This window comes from Empidonax traillii, unplaced genomic scaffold (genome assembly GCF_003031625.1).
Source record: "Empidonax traillii isolate 1590-97213 ecotype Southwest subspecies unplaced genomic scaffold, ASM303162v1 scaffold100:size1405979, whole genome shotgun sequence".
Classification (NCBI taxonomy): domain Eukaryota; kingdom Metazoa; phylum Chordata; class Aves; order Passeriformes; family Tyrannidae; genus Empidonax; species Empidonax traillii.
In genome coordinates, this window is record NW_020955293.1 from 660,434 (window position 1) to 678,679 (window position 18,246).

At 35.7% G+C, this 18,246-nt stretch overlaps 1 protein-coding gene across 10 annotated transcripts in view; it reads right to left on the reverse strand.

The window, feature by feature from the left end:
• The window catches only part of PTPRM (protein tyrosine phosphatase, receptor type M), a 455,758-nt gene that overhangs the window by 202,675 nt on the left and 234,837 nt on the right, over positions 1 to 18,246 (reverse strand). For all 10 annotated transcript variants that reach the window (XM_027882060.1, XM_027882059.1, XM_027882057.1 and 7 more), the window contains exons 8-11: positions 16,231 to 16,539; positions 13,037 to 13,146; positions 10,161 to 10,362; positions 5,687 to 5,789 (exon numbers count right to left, since the gene is read on the reverse strand). In XM_027882060.1, the coding sequence (XP_027737861.1) occupies positions 5,687 to 5,789; positions 10,161 to 10,362; positions 13,037 to 13,146; positions 16,231 to 16,539 (724 nt within the window). The remainder of the gene's footprint in view (positions 1 to 5,686; positions 5,790 to 10,160; positions 10,363 to 13,036; positions 13,147 to 16,230; positions 16,540 to 18,246) is intronic.

Here is an 18,246-nt window from a genome sequence, read left to right on the forward strand (position 1 = left end):
AGTGAGTTAGTAATGCTACTTGAACACGTATGGTTACATTATTTCAACATAATAATTTTTTTATCATTAATCCACCAAATATCCAGACTAAATAACACTGAACTCTGGAAAGGCCAGAGTTCACTTTTCATTTTGTTGTGAAGTTTTCAACTGTTTAATCTACAGTTCTGATATTTCTCTCCTCAGTTGTGTCTACATAAGCTTTATTTTTTTCTCTCATTATTGCATTATTATCATTTACAAGAAGTTAAAGTCACCTGGAATAGAAGGAAATTACAGTAACATGCTAGCATTACATAATGTGCAAGGTAGGAATTGTGAGAGAACAAAGCTATAAGTATAGATATTGTAATGCCTTTATTTGCATGTGCTGTTGCCATCTTTCTGCCCACACAGAACACTAACACATCTCTTACTGTGCAAATCAGCATTCTCCCATTTCAAAACTCACTTGTTCACGTGTCCTGAATTTATAATCATAACAATGATATCTGTCTCCATAATTCATGCATGAGAATTAATGCTGCACTCTTACCATGCAACACAGAAAGTCAGATTGAGATACCAGTACCTCTTCTTTGATAAGTGGATTGCAACTATGAGGCCAGGCCTGTGGCTGTCATGTGCTCACAATACCAATGCAAGTGTTTTGTGTTCTTTTCAAAGCTATGGAAAATATCCTAAAAATTTTTTATTCTGAGTGTTTGAAACCCTGATACTTTCTGAGTGCCAGTGATATCTGCCATGAGTTTCCAAACACCCTGTCTAGCTTGCTAATTTTTTTTTTTTTTTTTGGTTGGTTGGTTTTTGGTATTTTTTCCCCCCTGGTTTTTTTTTGCCTTCCCCCCCCCCACACACCCCGTGGTGTTTTGGTTTTTGTTTGTTGTTGTTGTTTTTTGTTTGGTTTGTTGTTGTTGTTGTTGTTGCTTTGTTTGGTTTGGTTTGGTTGGTTTGGTTTTTGTTTTGTGGGGTTTTTTGTTTGTTTGTTTGTTTTGTTTCCTGATTGCCAGGGAAACAATTTAATCTACTGATCTCCTGACCAGTTGGGTGTTTTTTGTAAAGATGGTACACTTCAAGAGTAAAAATAGGCAGTGCCTTCTCTGGAAGGCTGTCTATCAGATTGGAGGATCCTGAAAAATCTCTTTTAGGCTTCAGATGATCCCATTTCTTCATGTGCATGACCTAAGTGATGTGGCACAAGGAGTGAAAATGCTTGCTGCCAGCAGGAAGGGAAGGGAGTAGAAACAGTGACAAAGCAGAGACAATGGCCAGACATGAGGAAGGCTGATCCTCATAGCACCACCCGTCATGCTGAAGGAAAGAGATGAGGCCCTAAGACATATTATCCTGCCTTATAATGTGTGTGGTAGGAACAGGAAGACAATTGTGACCTCTGTTTCATGTGTAACGTGTGGTAGTTCTGGAAGGGAACTGCTGCATCACATACAAGTCTCTGCATTTCAAAGGTGATGCCCTCAGTTTAACTTACTCCTTCCTACTGCTAGTCATCAAGTACAAACTGGATGTCCTCTGTCATTCAATTAAAAATTATTGCACTATGAGTGCTGATGAAATGGCTAAACCACACACAGAATGAAGTAGTCCCTGGACTTGGGTTGATAAAGGTTTCTTTACACCACGCATCTTCCTTTGAATCACGCTGTTCCTATTGCAGGGACCATGTGCAGAAGGTCTTCATTCCACCTGTGACAGTGAACCAAGTATTTAAAGGGTACCTGAAAAGGTCTGGATAAGGCCAATAAGAAGTCTAAATCTGCAGAATTTAAGCAATCTGAACATCTAATGAAGAGTTCCTCTAATGAAGTAGTAGAAAGGAGTGCTTATCACTTTAAATAACATGCAGTTTAAAATTTCTATGTTTGTTTTAGCAGTTGTAATGCAAAATACTTAATAGCTTATTCTTGTATCTCTTCAGGGTAGAGAGATTAAAAGTACGTTTCAAAATTAAGCACTTCAAGTAAAGAGATGTTTGCTGTATTTTCCCAGTAGAGTTCTTATTCGTGCATACTGAAGACAAAGATGACAAAGGGCACGCATGAAGAGTACACAGATTGCCTCAGCTCTATAACACTCAGTTTTCAACTCACATAATTCAAAGTTTATTTGCTTCCTTCTGCATTTTTTTTTTAGGTACTTTTTAATTATGCTCCTTGGTGATTGCTGCAGTTCTCTGTCTCCTACCTGGGTTTTGCAGCCCTAGGTGTTGCTGGACTGACCCCACATACGCAGAGCAGGAAATACTCTGCCATCCCAAAGTATTGCATCCACATTTTCTAGTTGAAATATTTGGTCATCCTGTTCTCTCACTGTAGACTGGAAAAGGAAAGGACCAACTGCCTGTGGTATCTCTAAGAGAAGAAAGGTTGGCTGAGTGGGCTATTAACTGGTCAGAAGGATTTAAGTCGAACTCAGTAACGCAATATGAAAAAGAGATCAGGAGGCAAAGTAGAGCCTGGATGTTCTTGCCTTCTCTCTTATTCACCTTGCTCCTTTCCCCAGCCTGCTGTTCCCATTGTGTTTGCTATTGCCAGGTGGTTTTGGTGTTATCTGGGCCAAAATCTTTGGGATGTTTACTGTTGAAGTTTTTTGAGGATGTTGCAAAGAACAGCAGGAGGAGGTGGTATGGGGACAACATTTTGCTGCTTATGTAAACAGATAAAAGGAGTGGAAAGACTTGACCTTCATCAAGGCAAGACTGAATGGAAATAGGTGCAACAAATAAAACTTGCTCCTCCCCACTGAAGCTAAAAGCTTTCAGGAAAACTTTTCCAGGGAAGGTCACAAGAACCTTTTATAATGGAATGTGGCAAACAATCTAAAGCTTTTTCTTACACAGATGAATATATAAATAACACTAAATACATGCAGTCACTGAGCATTACAGTTCTCATTTCTGTGTATAAGCCATGTCTTTGCAATAAATTAGCATTCCTTAGTTGAAGTATATGGATATACATTTGCAGAGTATTTGGCCCCAGAGTCTTCTAAACTTTTGGCTGATGTGCCCTGAAGAAGTAAAAGATACAAATGTCACTGCCTTGAAGAATGACTCACCCCTAAACAGATGTTGAAGAGCCCTCATAGAAAAAAAATATTTGCATTTGTATGCTTTTTATGAAAATTCTTTAAAACTTCACTGACTCTTACATATACATATCTGAAAAAAAGAGAATATCCACAATAAGACATATACTACACAATTTCCATAGAGTCATCACCTTAAACTAAACTTTTTGTTGTTTAATTTAAGACTTGTAAATTACAATCACTCTAAAAATCAAAATAGCTTAGCCAGCTGTTAAAGAAGTACATACATTCATCATTACTGAATGCATTACTTCTTTAAACATATATAATTCCAAAATAATCTCCTTGAAATAAACACAGCAAGAGCCATAAAACATGCTGGATCTGAAATTGAAGACAAAGCAAGCAGTATTTGTTGTATTAAAAATCTGACAAAATACATTTTAATCATGTCCAGTCTTATGAATTCTCAAACAACCTGGAATGCCATTTGGCCTTTATGATTAATGTGTACTTTATCATTGTAACCACTTTGAACATTTCTATAAAGTCTTTCTGAATCAACATTTAAACAATGAGCATTGCCCCTTCTATCCTTTTATGTTGTGGCGGTTGTGTGCACATTCTAAATGGCATAAGATATCAGGATTTTTTGTATTTAAGCAGAGAAAAAGAATCTAATCACAATAAAAAGTTGGAATTCTGAACGACCTAAGGTATCAGCTTTGTTGACTTGAATGGTAGAATTTGTGCTCTCCATATTCATCTCAGGAATTAAAGAATTTCATGTGCCACGGTTGATATGTCGATCAATAAAACAATAACGTTCATTTACACTGCGAGTTTAGTGCAGTTTCAAAAATCTGCATTAACCAAGCCAGTAGCTGTAGCAGAATCAATAGACAAGGCATCTTGCTTAGTAGTGTGGATAAATGAAGTATGACTAAACTTTTAGCACCCAATGAATACAGATTAACATGATAAAATCCATATGCAGAATGTGTACTGCAAGCAATGTGCTTGAGAGTGGAATGCACAGGAAAATGTTAGAAGTACAAAGAAATTCCTACTTTCATTTTCACTCTGCTTCACTCAGCATATACACGGTGAGTTTGCAGTCAGCATTCATTTTCTTTTAAGACCTGTTGCAAAGGACCTCAGTAAATTCACTGCTATGTGTTCATCTGTCAGTTCTACAGCTTCATGTCACTTTAAATCTCTCCCTTTATTTTCCTAACCACTCATCCACTTATTTGGCACACTTTAATCTCCTAATGAGCTCCTTCCTATTGTCAGTGAAGTTTCTGGTATGTCATTACTGCTATAGGAGTCAATCATCTTTAGTTCATGATGCACATAAAAGGAATGAAACCATTTTTTTTTATTAATGGCCTAATACGCTCGTGTTTAAACAACAGTAACTCCAACTTGTATTATTTTAATCCAGATTCTTGAATTCAGGAGTACACTAAGCTTTGTGAGATAAAGTAAGACAAACATCAAGTAATTCTCTTTCTAATCTAACCTGCTAAATCAGTTTCATTAAATGTGCTCTAACGTTTTCTGCTTTTTTCCTCAGGTGGTTTGGAGTGCCCCAAAGGGTTACATTTTCTTTTTAAAAAAGCTGTCTGAACCACCAACTGTATAGCATTTCCTAAATGCACACGTATGAAAATATAATATATATAGCTAATAGTAAAAAACCAAATTACATGAAATGCTGAATATTCTTAGGAAACCTAAACAACGTATCTTTTCATTCATGCACATATGAAAATACCAGATCCGTATTTTCCAAACAGAAATTACCAAAAAACCCCTTATAATTGGGATGAAAATACTTAATAGTCACTCAGGACAGACGGAAACTCTTCTGACAATAATGAAAGAATTAACAAGGATGCACAATGAGCCAAATTGAAAAACATCCTGAAGCTCTGAAAAGTCTCTCATCTAAATAAGGAGCTAATTTCTGGTTCTCATTCAAAATAATCTAACCATTCCTCTGTCTTCTTCACTGAAAAGCAGGCATCTTTTATCCTAGCCAATGAAGAACTTACACAGTACCATCTGGCATGGAAATAAACCTCTGAAAATTGGAAATTTATTAATGGGTGCTATATAAAACTAAAGAATCCAAGCTCCTGGTTTTCCGGGTTCATTTTTAGAATTATTATTTCTGCAATCATGGTCAAATAAATGTAAATACTTTATGAATGTGACAGTACATACTGTTTAAATTGGCTAACTTACTAAGAGTTGACTATCTTAAATCTGTGAAGTAAACAAGAAAACTGAATATTAAAGACAGTAGCTCAGCATAAAAAATGTGATATGCCCTTGAACTTACAACATTGCAGTAAGCAATTACCTTAAAGAAGCCACCCACACAATAGAAATATGGCTTTGTTCCTTATCTTCAAAGAACAAGCCACTTGCATCTGGATCAAATCCTTTAAACAATACACGAACACTCAACATCAAAGCACTTGCATTTTCTTCAGTTATTTAATTTAATTAGAGCTAATACAGACATGAATTTAGACACTGATTGCTGTGTAGAAAATCCCCAGAAAACATGCTCAAGAAATTAATCAATTTGGTTTTAATTTTATAAAGATTTTTTTCCCCCCAGTACCTGACAGGAGCGCCTCTGCTCTGTGCAGGTTTCAGCAAGACTGTCACAGTGCTGTCAGTTTGATTCAAAGGTGTTTCAAGTTCATATGGTGGCATAGAGGGTGCTAGAATAAGAAAAGAAAAGAAGCACATAAAATCATTATTCCTGTGTTTCCTCTTTCAAGAGCAATATCTTTATTTGAATATGTAATTTTAAAGGTTTCTTTAAATACAAAGACCAGACTGTAAGTCTAAGATACTTGGTGTTAAAATGCAAGTGTGAGACAACTGTTAAGTAACTTCAGGAAAAAAATAACAAACAAACCCCAAACAAAGAAATACCAGTTCACTGCCAATTTCAAGACAGGAAACAGATACTAGCAGGATTAAGTTTGCAGAAAGTATTGAGAATCCATGACTTGGAAATGAAAAGTTATCTCGAGAACATCATCCTCAAATGAACATGCAGTGACTGTAGTTTTTGAAACAGAGTCCAGCTTTCTCAATATGTCAGTTGTATCAGAATGCACTCAGAATTTGTCATTCCTGGAATTTTAACTAGTGCTATAACTGTCCTGGGTCTATTGTCCACCACAGACATTAATTTACAATAATGAAGCAGAATTATCACCACAAGAGCTTATCTTAGTTTCAAGCCACACTCAGCACTTTTCCAAACAGTGTCTTCATTACAGAATTACAGTTGTGATTAAAACAAATGATGCCTCAGTTATTGTCTTTTATTGTTGCTACTTCCTTCAGTGCTATCCTCTAGTCCCATTTTTATCACTACACTGGATGGATGGCTACTCGGTTAATTGGTTGTTTGACAGCCTGTCGTATTCTTATTGTCCAGTTGTTAATGATAATGCACATTAAACAGATTTAAAGCCTGTAGTAGCAAAAAGCGGTCATTGCAATGGTCTTTTCTGACCACAGGAATAATGCAGGGCAATGAAATTCCCTAAACTAATTCCTGCTTGAAAGAGAAAATACATTTGGTGGGGCAGAACATCTTTTCCTCAGCAGATTCTTCCAAAGGCTAATTATATTCCACACATAGAATGTGGAGACCCATTTGACATTTCAACTCATCTAGTTTCTTCTTCCAGTCACTGGATAGTTGTGTGTACCATAACAATGAAGATACTCAAGAGTGTATTATGCTCCACATACAGACAGTATCAATCTCTAGGCTCCTCTAGCAAATTAAATAACTCCAACAATGTGAGTCTTTCTTTCAAGTGTATTTTCCAATCATTTTTACATTCCCAGCAGCACCTGCATCTACTTGAAAGGTAAATGAACTTCTCTCTCCTTATCCATATTGCCCTACATATGCAAGTAAGGACTGCATTAATACTTTATTGAAGAACTCTTCAGTGAGTTGTGAAAATATTAACATCTCCATTACTTTTCATTGATATTTACCAGTTTTGAAATACTTCATAAAAAACCTCCTTGGAAGCTGAGCAGGTTTTATTCTGTTTAAAACCCTGGATATAAGGCACAATCATTTAAATTAATCATTTTAAGTAATTTGGATACCCACTTAAAGGCATTGTATTACACAGTATTTTAAAGATTAAGAGACAGTATACAGTTCTGAATATCAGAACTTGTTCATGTTCATGCCTATTCTCAACCTGACCATTCTGAAAATGAGGATGAAGAGTAACTGCATCTCCAAAAAGCTGAAGTTCAGAGTATGAACTCTGAACATTACTGGAATAGTCTGTCATTTCCTGCCCTTGGTCTCCTGATCACATCTTCACAAGTCTTTTAATTTTCCTAATTTATGACTCCTAAGTCCTCACTTGCTCTCTTTACTAATTCTAGTGTCCCTATCAAGACCAAAACCGTCTTCCTGTGCCAGGTAGGATTTGTAGTTCTCCCAGCCACACCCTTTAGTCCTGGCTACTTTTTCTCTTCTTCGTTTTCTCCCATCTAGGTTATGACTCTTCCTTCTCCACACTGCCCACATGTAAAGAAGGAATAAACAGAGAAAACAGGAGATATTCTTCCTGTACACAGTTTTTGCAACTGTACATCCTGGTCTTCAACAGCAGAAAGCTCAGACATACTCAAAGGTAGACTACCTGTGTTTGGCCACAATGACTTGATGAACACAGAGGCAAGGCTCTAAAAGCTTGGAGAACTTAAATCTGTTTAGTGAGTATGGCAGCTATATCAACATACCCTGCTCAATTCTGTCGAGTTTCCACCATTTGTGTGCAAACTGCAACATTTACAAGTTTGCTCAAACTAAACAGACTTTCAGAGTGATGGCTGAGAGTAATGTCTCTCTTGCTAAATATTTAAATCCCCATTTGAAAGCACTTCAGTAATTTATTGGTCCTCTGAGTTTTTAATTATGTCAGCCATGTCCCTGAAATGGATGAAATTCTTCTCAGAATGAAATTTCAGCATCCACAGCTGACTTTTCACAAAGTTACAAGCAACAGAAAACCGTCTCCTAATAGAGTGCCCATCAATTTTGATAGCATGTACTGCTATCAAAAGCTCTGCTTTTGGTAATACATACAGATCACTTCATCCATCAGTGCCAATCACACAACTGTAGAACAAAACACAGCAATGATTTACAGTACAGAACAGCACTACTCAAATCACTTAAGGCAGGAAATTTAGAGATTTTTATTCAGAAGAAAATACCACCTAGACTTAGACAAAGTAAAATGCAGAAATTGATCAGAACGCACTGTTGCCACCTCATCTGTTCTAAAGAAGAGTGAAACCTTAGAGCTATAAATATTAAGTAGTATTGTTTCACATCTGTCCAAAATGGAGAGCACTGGCCAGATGAAAGAGCCTCAAAGCCTTCCAGTGAGACAGTGAAATTACAGACCAACAGCACTGCAAAGACGGAACCAGATTCAACAGCTCAAATGTTCATTTTTCAATTATATTGAAAACTATATATGCATTTTGTTTCTATTCTAAATTTATCAAGAGATTAGTTTTAACTACCCATGGAAAAGTCACAAACATTCCTTGTTAGTACAGTAACGAACAGGAAGCAATGAGAGAGTGGGGTGCAGACAAGATAGTTTGCAGAACCTACCCACATGGCAACTTGGAGGTTAGCCCTGCCCCCTGCATGGTCTGTTCCCACTAATAACTTTTTCTTTGGTGACATGTAATTTTAGATAAACACAATTTAAGATCCAGTACTATTACCAAATGTCCAGATTCTAATCCATGCTCAGTATCTCCTTCATTCCTCATTCTAATAAGAGTGCCAACTCTTAGTGCCATCTCAAATCATATAAAAAGTTTTGCTGTGTCAGAAATTGATTTCTGACAGAGAAACCTTCTTCTCAGTATAGGAAAGGGGATGGAAAATAAACTCCATTTTTACTCATCAGTGTTAATTATGTTCAGATGTTTCATAAAGAGCAATTGTCTCACTTGAAAATTACTAACTTTTTTTTTTCTCCACGAACACCAGTATTGGCAGCAACTTCCACTTTGCATTAACTGCCCTTTCCTATAATAAGAAAAAAAGAAATCACTCTATTTCTCATTAACACTTGTTAGTTTTTTTCATTCCAGTGAGGGCAGAAAATGAGGGATGGGCAAGAGTACACAGAATAAAAGAGAAAGACGACTTTGGAACCAAAAGCTTTCCTTTATCCTTTCTGAAAAGCACAGTTGACCACAAATAGATAAGGCAATTTTCTATAAATATTATCAAGGGGCCATAGCTCGACTGCCAGTTTAATTCCAGAGCGGAACTGTAGTGGAGAAGAAAGAGATTTCAACTGCATCTTTGGAAAACATTTTGTCCTCAATTATATAAGCATTTTAAAGAATGTAAAATTGCATCCTGACAACCAGAGAAACGAAGTGTTCCTCTGCCTCTGGGAGGGCTTTAAAATATTGCTCAAGGATCTGCAGAAGTGACAGAGTCACACTGCTGTTATTTGAAAACCACTAGTCTTGATGTTTCTGTCTAATACAGTTTCATATCCACTTCAGTCCACACGCCTGCTAGGAACATATGCAGACTGGCAGTTAACTACACTTTCTAAGCGAGCACTAGACGTATAGTATTTCTGCTCTACTCTCAATTGTTCATGGCTCATTAAAGAGATTTTCCAGCACTGTTACTGTACTAATTTAGAATCATGTCAAGGCTGACTAAGCTCTGAATGAAACCCTCATCTTCAGGTCCAAAAAACCCTATGCTGAATGCTGCAACTGCAGCTGGCACTGGCTGCAACACATAATTCATACGGTTTCTTGAGTGATATGTTACAGTTGTGAACACGAATTTCAAAGTATTAGCTAATACTGAAACACTTGGAAGTTCTTCAAATATGGTAATATATGTCACTTTGACATCTTCAGGGATGAACATGCTTTTTACTTTTCCAATTTGCTGCTTGTTAAATTATAAAGAGGACGTAAACAACAAAAGAATTACCCAACTCATTATCATAAGGAAATAGTAATATTCTTTGATCAAGTACCTGATATTTTAGTGGTGAACTGATTTGTTATTGGAGGTCCAAACCCTTTAGCAGTGCTGGCTCTGATGGTAAAAGAGTAGGTAGTGCCAGGATACAATCCAAAAAAGAGATAGTGCGTTTCATTTCCTAGCTTTGAGACTCGTCCACTTTGATTGGATAAATCTATTTCTGGGTCAAAGGAACTCACTGCTTTGTAGGTGATCTGCAAAAGAATAAGAAAGTTATAAACTGCCTTGAGCAGATGGACAGAGATTGCATCTTTATCCAGTAAACCCTTCTGATGTATGCGCTGTCAGACATTTTGTGATAAGCTATCTTACTCTCTTATGCTCTCCAAATCCCGAATCCCACCAAGGGACACAGAAACTCAGTTGCAACTGGTATGAGTTATTACTTCTATAGATACAGAGACTTAGAGGCAGCTAGATTACAACTCTAAATGATGGGTTCAGGCTTACATTAATTCCTTCAAGACGCTGGCTTTAATATGTTATGTCATATTTTGAATTCATCTTACTGTTGGTTTTGATCAGCAACAGTAACAAAACCAAAACAACCAGGTAAAAAACGAGAAGTGAACAACACGGGGTGTAGCCCCCCAGTTCCAGCTGACTTAACTGTAATTACACTTTGCCCTGAATAAGGAAGTCTACAAAAGACATTAAGTGCAGCTTAAGGCAAATTTTTCAGAAACTGGGTAAAGCTTCTATTTTAGTCTGAAGCTCAGCTATTACATTTGCTAATTTGGAATTTTTCAGGTTATTATATTGTACCTAGGTCAGATTCTCATTTGAAGGAAAGAAGAGATAAAATGTTAAGTAATATATGCAGAGTGTATACTGTATCCTCAGTTTGATTCAAACGGTATTTTTAGTTTTCATTAGAAATATTAACGTAAGTTCACAGTAAAACTTGATCCAGATTTCTTCTATTAATTACTGATTTCTTTGCACTGTAATGAGAATTTAAAAATAAGAAAACCATAAAAAAACTAAAAAGTAAAAATTATTCATCCCTCCTTTTTACTTTTAAAGTTTCATTTTTATGCAAATAATTCCAACACCCTTATTATATAAAGTGATAATTGACATTCTTTTGGCTATATTTACTCCACATCATTATAATTAAGAAGACCCACAATACAATACATTGAAACATCCAAGTGTTGGCATTACACACCTCAAAAACTTGCAATTTTCTAAAACCTTTGACTTAATGAAAATTGATTTTTAGATGACCCATATGGTGTAACATCAATAAAGTGCTGGTAATTAGTAATAAAACCCTTAATACCATTTAAATAAACCCAACATTCTTTCAGTAGATTTGGTAGATACTCTATACTCCTAATCCATAAACTGAACTAAAAGTGTCTTAAAAATGATCCCACTGATCCTTCTAATTCTTACAGACAACAGAAGAAGACTACAATACCAACTATCTGAACTTTTATCAGTAAAGAAATGGAGGTTATATATTGCTTAACTGAATCTCCCTATCTCATGCTAAGTGTTGTTATGTCTGATTTTGGGAGAGTAGGTCATAACTTTTTTTTGAGATTTTAAAATACAGGTTAAACAACTACATCACAGATAATCTTTAAATACAGGTGATCCTGTTTGCCACAGATATGTGAACTAAGTGACCTCCTGCAGCTCCCTTTAATTGTTTTCTATATTTCTATGATTCTTAACTGGGTTTTCCAAAATCTCACTTAAGTTTTATTCAGACTGATACCAGGCTATCAGAGAGTCAGTAGTGTATGTTAGATTCTTACAAAAATTTTGCAGTGTTTAGTTACTAGATAGCTAAGTGGCTGATGTTCCACAATGAAACATGTTCTTCCACGGTTCATGCAGAACACATGAAAAAAAAAGTGAATACACCTGCACAAGTCCCAGTGTAGCTGACAGACAGATTCATTTAGGAATGAACTGCCCATATATGCATGTATACTCCTCAGCAGAGTAAGTAGACATTTGTGCATGTTCCTAAGCACAAGGAGGATTCACCACTGTGTGTTTCTATGTACATAAGGTATAACACCAACAATAACATTAACACTTAGCTAAAACATTCTGATTCCTGAAGGCAGACAACTGTTGAACTAGCTACAAAGTTTTTAGCTTTATAAAAAAGCAATTCATACTTGTTCATAACATTTTATCCTCCTACAATAAAGTAGTTTTCAAAACAGAATCAATAGGTTACCATTCAATTTAACTTTTCTTTTACACCGTATCTCATTTAGGTGGGTTTTTTTAAACAAAGCATTTCAATACCAATTTTATAGTAAGGGCAGGTAAGAAGCTTAAAAGTGATTACTGTCTGACAGCTTAATCTGTGCAGTCTTTTGTCAATTTTTCTAAGAGGTATTCAAGCAGAGGTTCCACATGAGAAAAAGCAGTGATTTTTTGACATCTAACAACATACAATTTTGTTGAATTTGCATATAAAAAATGCTAGATTTTTTCTGAATTATGCCTGCTCGTTTCTATTACAATAGGCTTCCTGTAATGAGTCCTATCTAAGTGTGATAGGACTTGACTGTCCCTGTTGCGTTATGTCTCCTATTTTTTTAAGAAATTCACTGAGATCTGGTTTTCAATCTTTTAAATATTTGATCCAGATTACTCGACAGAATGCGACATCACATGGTTGTAAAAACAGCAGTTCTCTTAAAGCTGGTAACTCAAGGACATTCTGGGTCCTGCATAATCCACTCCTACATTATATTTACTTTCCAAGTGCTACAATTTTCAAACTGAAGTTAATTTTACCTAAACTGTAAAAAAATATTAATTTTCATACTAATTATGCACTTCTGAAAATCAGAACTATACATAAAATTTAAAACATGGCAAATTTCTAGATACCTCATACAAAGTAATAACACCATATGTTTGCACTGGTTCTCTCCACTGAAGAAAAATCTTCTCTTCAAAGGTACTCCCTTGAATGGATTCAAGTGGTACAGCACTCGGGACTAACAGATAAAAGAAGAAAAAAAAGAATTTATTTGAAGGAAAAAATTCAGAAGGACACACTCTGTTTAATATTTGCACTGCTGAGGCATAAAACCCATCCCACTATTATTTCCCCAAGACTGAAGCAAAGGCCAGCGTAGCTCAGGAGGAGAATGATTTATTTAACAAGACAGTACCATTATGTGTCACCTTCAGTTTAAGAAGGAATTCGTGAGCATCACACATTTCCTGTGAAACTTTATGGATGATAAAAGGACAAATCAGTTTTTTATAAGGAATTAGTCAATATGTCAACTATAAATTTTTGCAAATAAAATCTACTTGTGATACCTCTTTATCAACAGCGATACTGTCCTAAAATGGTAAACACATTAAACATTCACATATGAAAATGGGCAAGCAGTGAAGTAACAAGGTACAGTTTCAGGAGACAACTGGAAAGGTTAACTTGGAAAGACGAGCCATAGGTTGAATAGAACAGCAATGCTGTTTAGGACTGAAGACCTACAACAGGATGAACATAAGAAAATTATGAAACTAAAAATCTGACATTATTAATTATTCACAAAGTCTCCTAATGTATGAGAAAGACCTCTGAAGAATCAGGGAAGTTAGAAGGTTCTGATAAAAGGTATGTGAACCACCCTTGGGTATCAAATTCTGTTTCCCTTTTGTTCTGCAACCATTACCTCACCCCTGAGACAATCTCAATGCATTTTTCAAAAAAGGAGGCATGTAAACAGCATGTGATCACGCACCTGTGATTTTATTTTGTAACAACACTGTCAGAGGAATGTGGAAAGAAAATCGCAAAAAATGCACAGAGGGCTGTTGTGAGGCAAAAGGCATTGAGGCGTTAGCACCTTTCCACAAACTGCAGGTGAAAATCCAGCAAGAAAATACACTTAACATTTTCCACTTGCTACGGAAAGAAGGTGGGAACTGCTTTCTGCATTGGTTGAGATAACTTCTCATACCCCTTACTGAGATTTACCTGAATGGTTAAGTAAGAGAAAGACCTGCAAGCAAGACATTTGGTGACTACTTCCTGTTGACACTTTTGGTAGAGCACTATCCTCCTCCTGCTGCTCCATGCTGTTGGTACAGGAGTTCACAAGGTCCACAGCTCTCCACAGAGTTCCCTGTTCTACCAAGGGGAAGATCCAAGGCCACAAGTAGGGGTTTCTGAACTGGCCTCTCAGTCCTCTATGGACCAGTAAAACAACACCTATAGAACATCTTTAATTCTTGGCACTAAACCTTTCTTCCAAGTAGGAGAGAACTGGCAGAACTCATTCGGAATCATGGGGTTCATGATTTATGTGTAGAGGATGAGAAATTAAACATAGCATAAATATACTGCTAAAACAGCAAAACTCTGTAGTAACCCTCTAAAATTATCTGAAGGTCATGAACTCTGAGGAGTTATGCCATAAGCAGGGGGTCAAGCACTGGCAGAGGTCACCTAGACATGTACTCAGACTCAAGTGTACAAGACCTTGAGCAATCTGCTCTCACTTAACCTCCTCTGAGCAAAAGGCTAGACTAAGTGAGCTTGCAACAAACATGACTGTGTGACTTGAAAAATTAGGATGATTATTTGGGTCCACATATTCTGTTGTGTTAAATTCAGATTTATAAACCTTACTGAATGTGTACGGTATACTAAAATTTTGTAATTTTTGTCCAAGGTACTCTTACAGCCACAGATGCTGGTTTTTAGTAGGTCTTAGACTAATATAAAGTTCCAGAGGGCCATGAATAAGGCAATTTATAAAAAAAATACATAAATATCCCTGGTAACAATAAGCTCTTTAGCTTTGTCATCCTACAATTAAACTGAATCAAAGTTAGAGAATGACACCAAAATTAATTCTAATTAAACACTTTGTTAGCTACGCTTTGTTGAATCCATTGCATTAGTAACTGTATATTCCTAAATTGTTTAATTTATTCCCTTATACATTTTGATTAGAAATTAGTACTACATAGAACCAGCGCAGCATACATTAAATAATTTAATGGGTTTAAATGACAGACTTCAGGTATTTATTATAAAAGAAACTCATCACTGCTGAAGTTTTTACTAGAAATATTTCCAACATGTTTGCAGTAAACCTATCATCGATCTGGAAGAAAATACAAAGCCATTCCTGTTCAGACTGCAGACGACAAAAATGGAAGGAGGACAGCTCTTTTATACAAAGCGATGCCAGTCATTTGATAAGGTTTCTTTGAAATATATGCATTTAAAATAGTTAAAAGCAAGGTCAAAAAAACTAAGGTACACTTTTAGAGGGCACTAAGGGACTATATATCAGCACAGAATGTTCTGGAAAGGTGAAACTGATTCCTGGTGCATGACCAATTCAACAGGGAGGTTCCATTTTGGTATAGTAGCTACCAGAGCTCCAGTAAACTCTCTGCATGTGTAATCAAAGTAATATCATGGAGGACTTAGGAGGATGATATAACCTTTTCACGCAATATTTTTAAGAGCACCTCAAAGACCCAGTAGTAAATTCTGCTGTCCCTGCTTCAAAAATGACATTTGCAAATTAAATTATGTTCCAAATAAAGTATAATTTTAAAAAAAGAGATCTAAAAACCCCATGTGAGTTTAAAATTATTAAAAGGAGGGGAATATCTGTATATTTCAAGGTCTATATATGGAATTGTCTAAATGAGCAACTAACATTGTCCAGTGGTTAGAAAGCCAAAGTCAGAGAAACTGTAACTGCAAATCAAGAACAAATATTTAATTCTGAGCACATCACTCAATAGAAAAGCTTACATGAGGATACCGTGGACAATCACTTGAATTTTCTTCAAACTGATGCTGGAAGTTTAAAGTTTACAGTTCAAGCACAAGTTATGAGTTTAATGAAGAAATTATTAAACTATGTGTGATGTTACAGGTTATGTAAAAGATCACTGTAATAATGGAGCTTTACTCTCTTAAAGTTGGTGAAACTGGTGACAAATCTCTTATGAATTTTAGTGAAAGTGGAACATTCGCTTAAATAGAAAACTGCATTGAGTATCAGGCCATGTACAATGCATATGTAAACACAAAAACTCACCATCTTCATCAGTTTGCACTACAAGTTCTTGGCTTTCTTTTCGTCCTTCGGGATTCATTAATACTAATTTGATGCTGACATTTGTGTACGGTGACAGATTGGTAATTGTGTGCTGGGGATGTGAACTTTCTGTATCCCAGCTTACTTCTTCTCTCACTTGCTCTTGTCCTCCCGCCTGGTAACGGTAATGGACTGTGAGGTTGTACCGATGGCAACGTGTGACATTATATCCAAATGGTTCCCAGCAAATAGTGATTTGTCTAGATTTGATCTCCACAACTTCTAGTTTTCGTGGTCCTCGCATTGGATCTGCAAAATTACCAAAATAATTCTAGTATGAATATTTATTCATATTATTTTAGTTAAGTAACATGAGAAATAAGGATTTATACAATTCTATAAATATGACATATAAGCAGAAATAGTAATCCATTCCTTTATAGAATCACAGTGTAATAGAGATATAGGCTTCTGACAAACATGAAAAAAAGTGAGGAAAGAAGAGAGAAGCATCTTTGATGAAAAATGAAGAGCAAACCAAACACTAAAATGTTCTTAGTCTTAGACTGAAATTGCATGATACAGCTGAAATGACACTTATTTTTTAACCTACCTGTTGCTTGCAAAAATTAAGTCCAATTTTGTTTTTTACAAATTAATTTGTGTTAACATTTTTAGAGCAAAAACCTGCAAAAACAAGTATCTAAAAAGAAAATGTAATTTCAGAGAAAACTAGCAAATACATGGTGATTTTTTTTTAAGGACTGTTTATACAAAGGCTAGATGGTTCTTCAGCTATTTCATATTCATGTGGTTTTAAGTCAGACTGAATGCAATTACTTGATCTCTATTTGCCAAGGACATTAAGTTAATAATACAATTACTTTAAAATAGTCCGCAGGGGTTTTTTCCTACAAAAACATTAGTTGTTAATAATGCAAATACTTCAGTTTGTCATAGTGGTTTAGCAAAGAATCTAAAGAAACAAGACAGGCAAGACATCAGCTCCTATTCTACTGCATCTGTGCTTTCCTAGCAATCTCCCAGCTGATAACAAGCCATTGATCACATCTACCAAAATCTACATACAAGCACCAAAGACTGTAGTTGATGAAGTCAAGTTCTCTTCAATCCTACTGATCCCAGCAACTGAGATAGAAAATTGAATTAAAATTTCCACCATATTACAAGTAGAACCACTGAGCTGACACACCCCCCACGTTTTCAAAACACTGCCATTAATAGAGCTATTATACATATTTAGCAATAATCTGGGTTTTTTTCATATTTGAGTCCTCCAGAAGATTAAAGACAATGTCAGGTTTTATCCACTGCTTCACTAGTTAAACACTTAGAAGACTTTTAATGAGTTAGAAGCCTCTTATACATAAACAAATTAATATGCATCTTCCTTCTTTTATGTTTATTAATCAACATGCCTTCACTAGGAATGTTCTAAACAATTTACACAGGATTTCATCTTTTTATTTTTTAATATAATCCCTGCATGCTTGAAATATTTGTTCAAAGACGTTATTCATCTTAACTCCTTGAAGAAAAGGTGTTAAGAAATTGCTTGTTCTAACATCTACAAAGCAGGGTATTTTTCCCCCCTTTCAAATCATCCAGCTTCTTCTTTTTTTTTTTTTTTTAAATTAATTTTCACTATCAAACAATGTTGATCACCAGTACAGAGTATTTGGCAATTGCTGAAAAAATGGCAAAACAAAAAAAATATTCTAATCCTGGTCTCCTTTCTAGTGACTCAACTGAGAGGTAAAAATGTCTCCAATAAGGATAAATCACAGTAGAGCTATTTAACTGCTTCCACACTCAGGTATCCCAGTATTTGGAGGGTTTGAAATGTTTTCTACTGCTACAGCAAATAAAATTAATAAGAAGCAAATCTCAAGGACTGGAAAGTCTTTAAGAGTATCATATATCCCTAAACATTTACTTCTGTGTAGTTCAGATATAAATTTCATGGAAAATGAATTTCCTTTTTTTTTTTTTTTT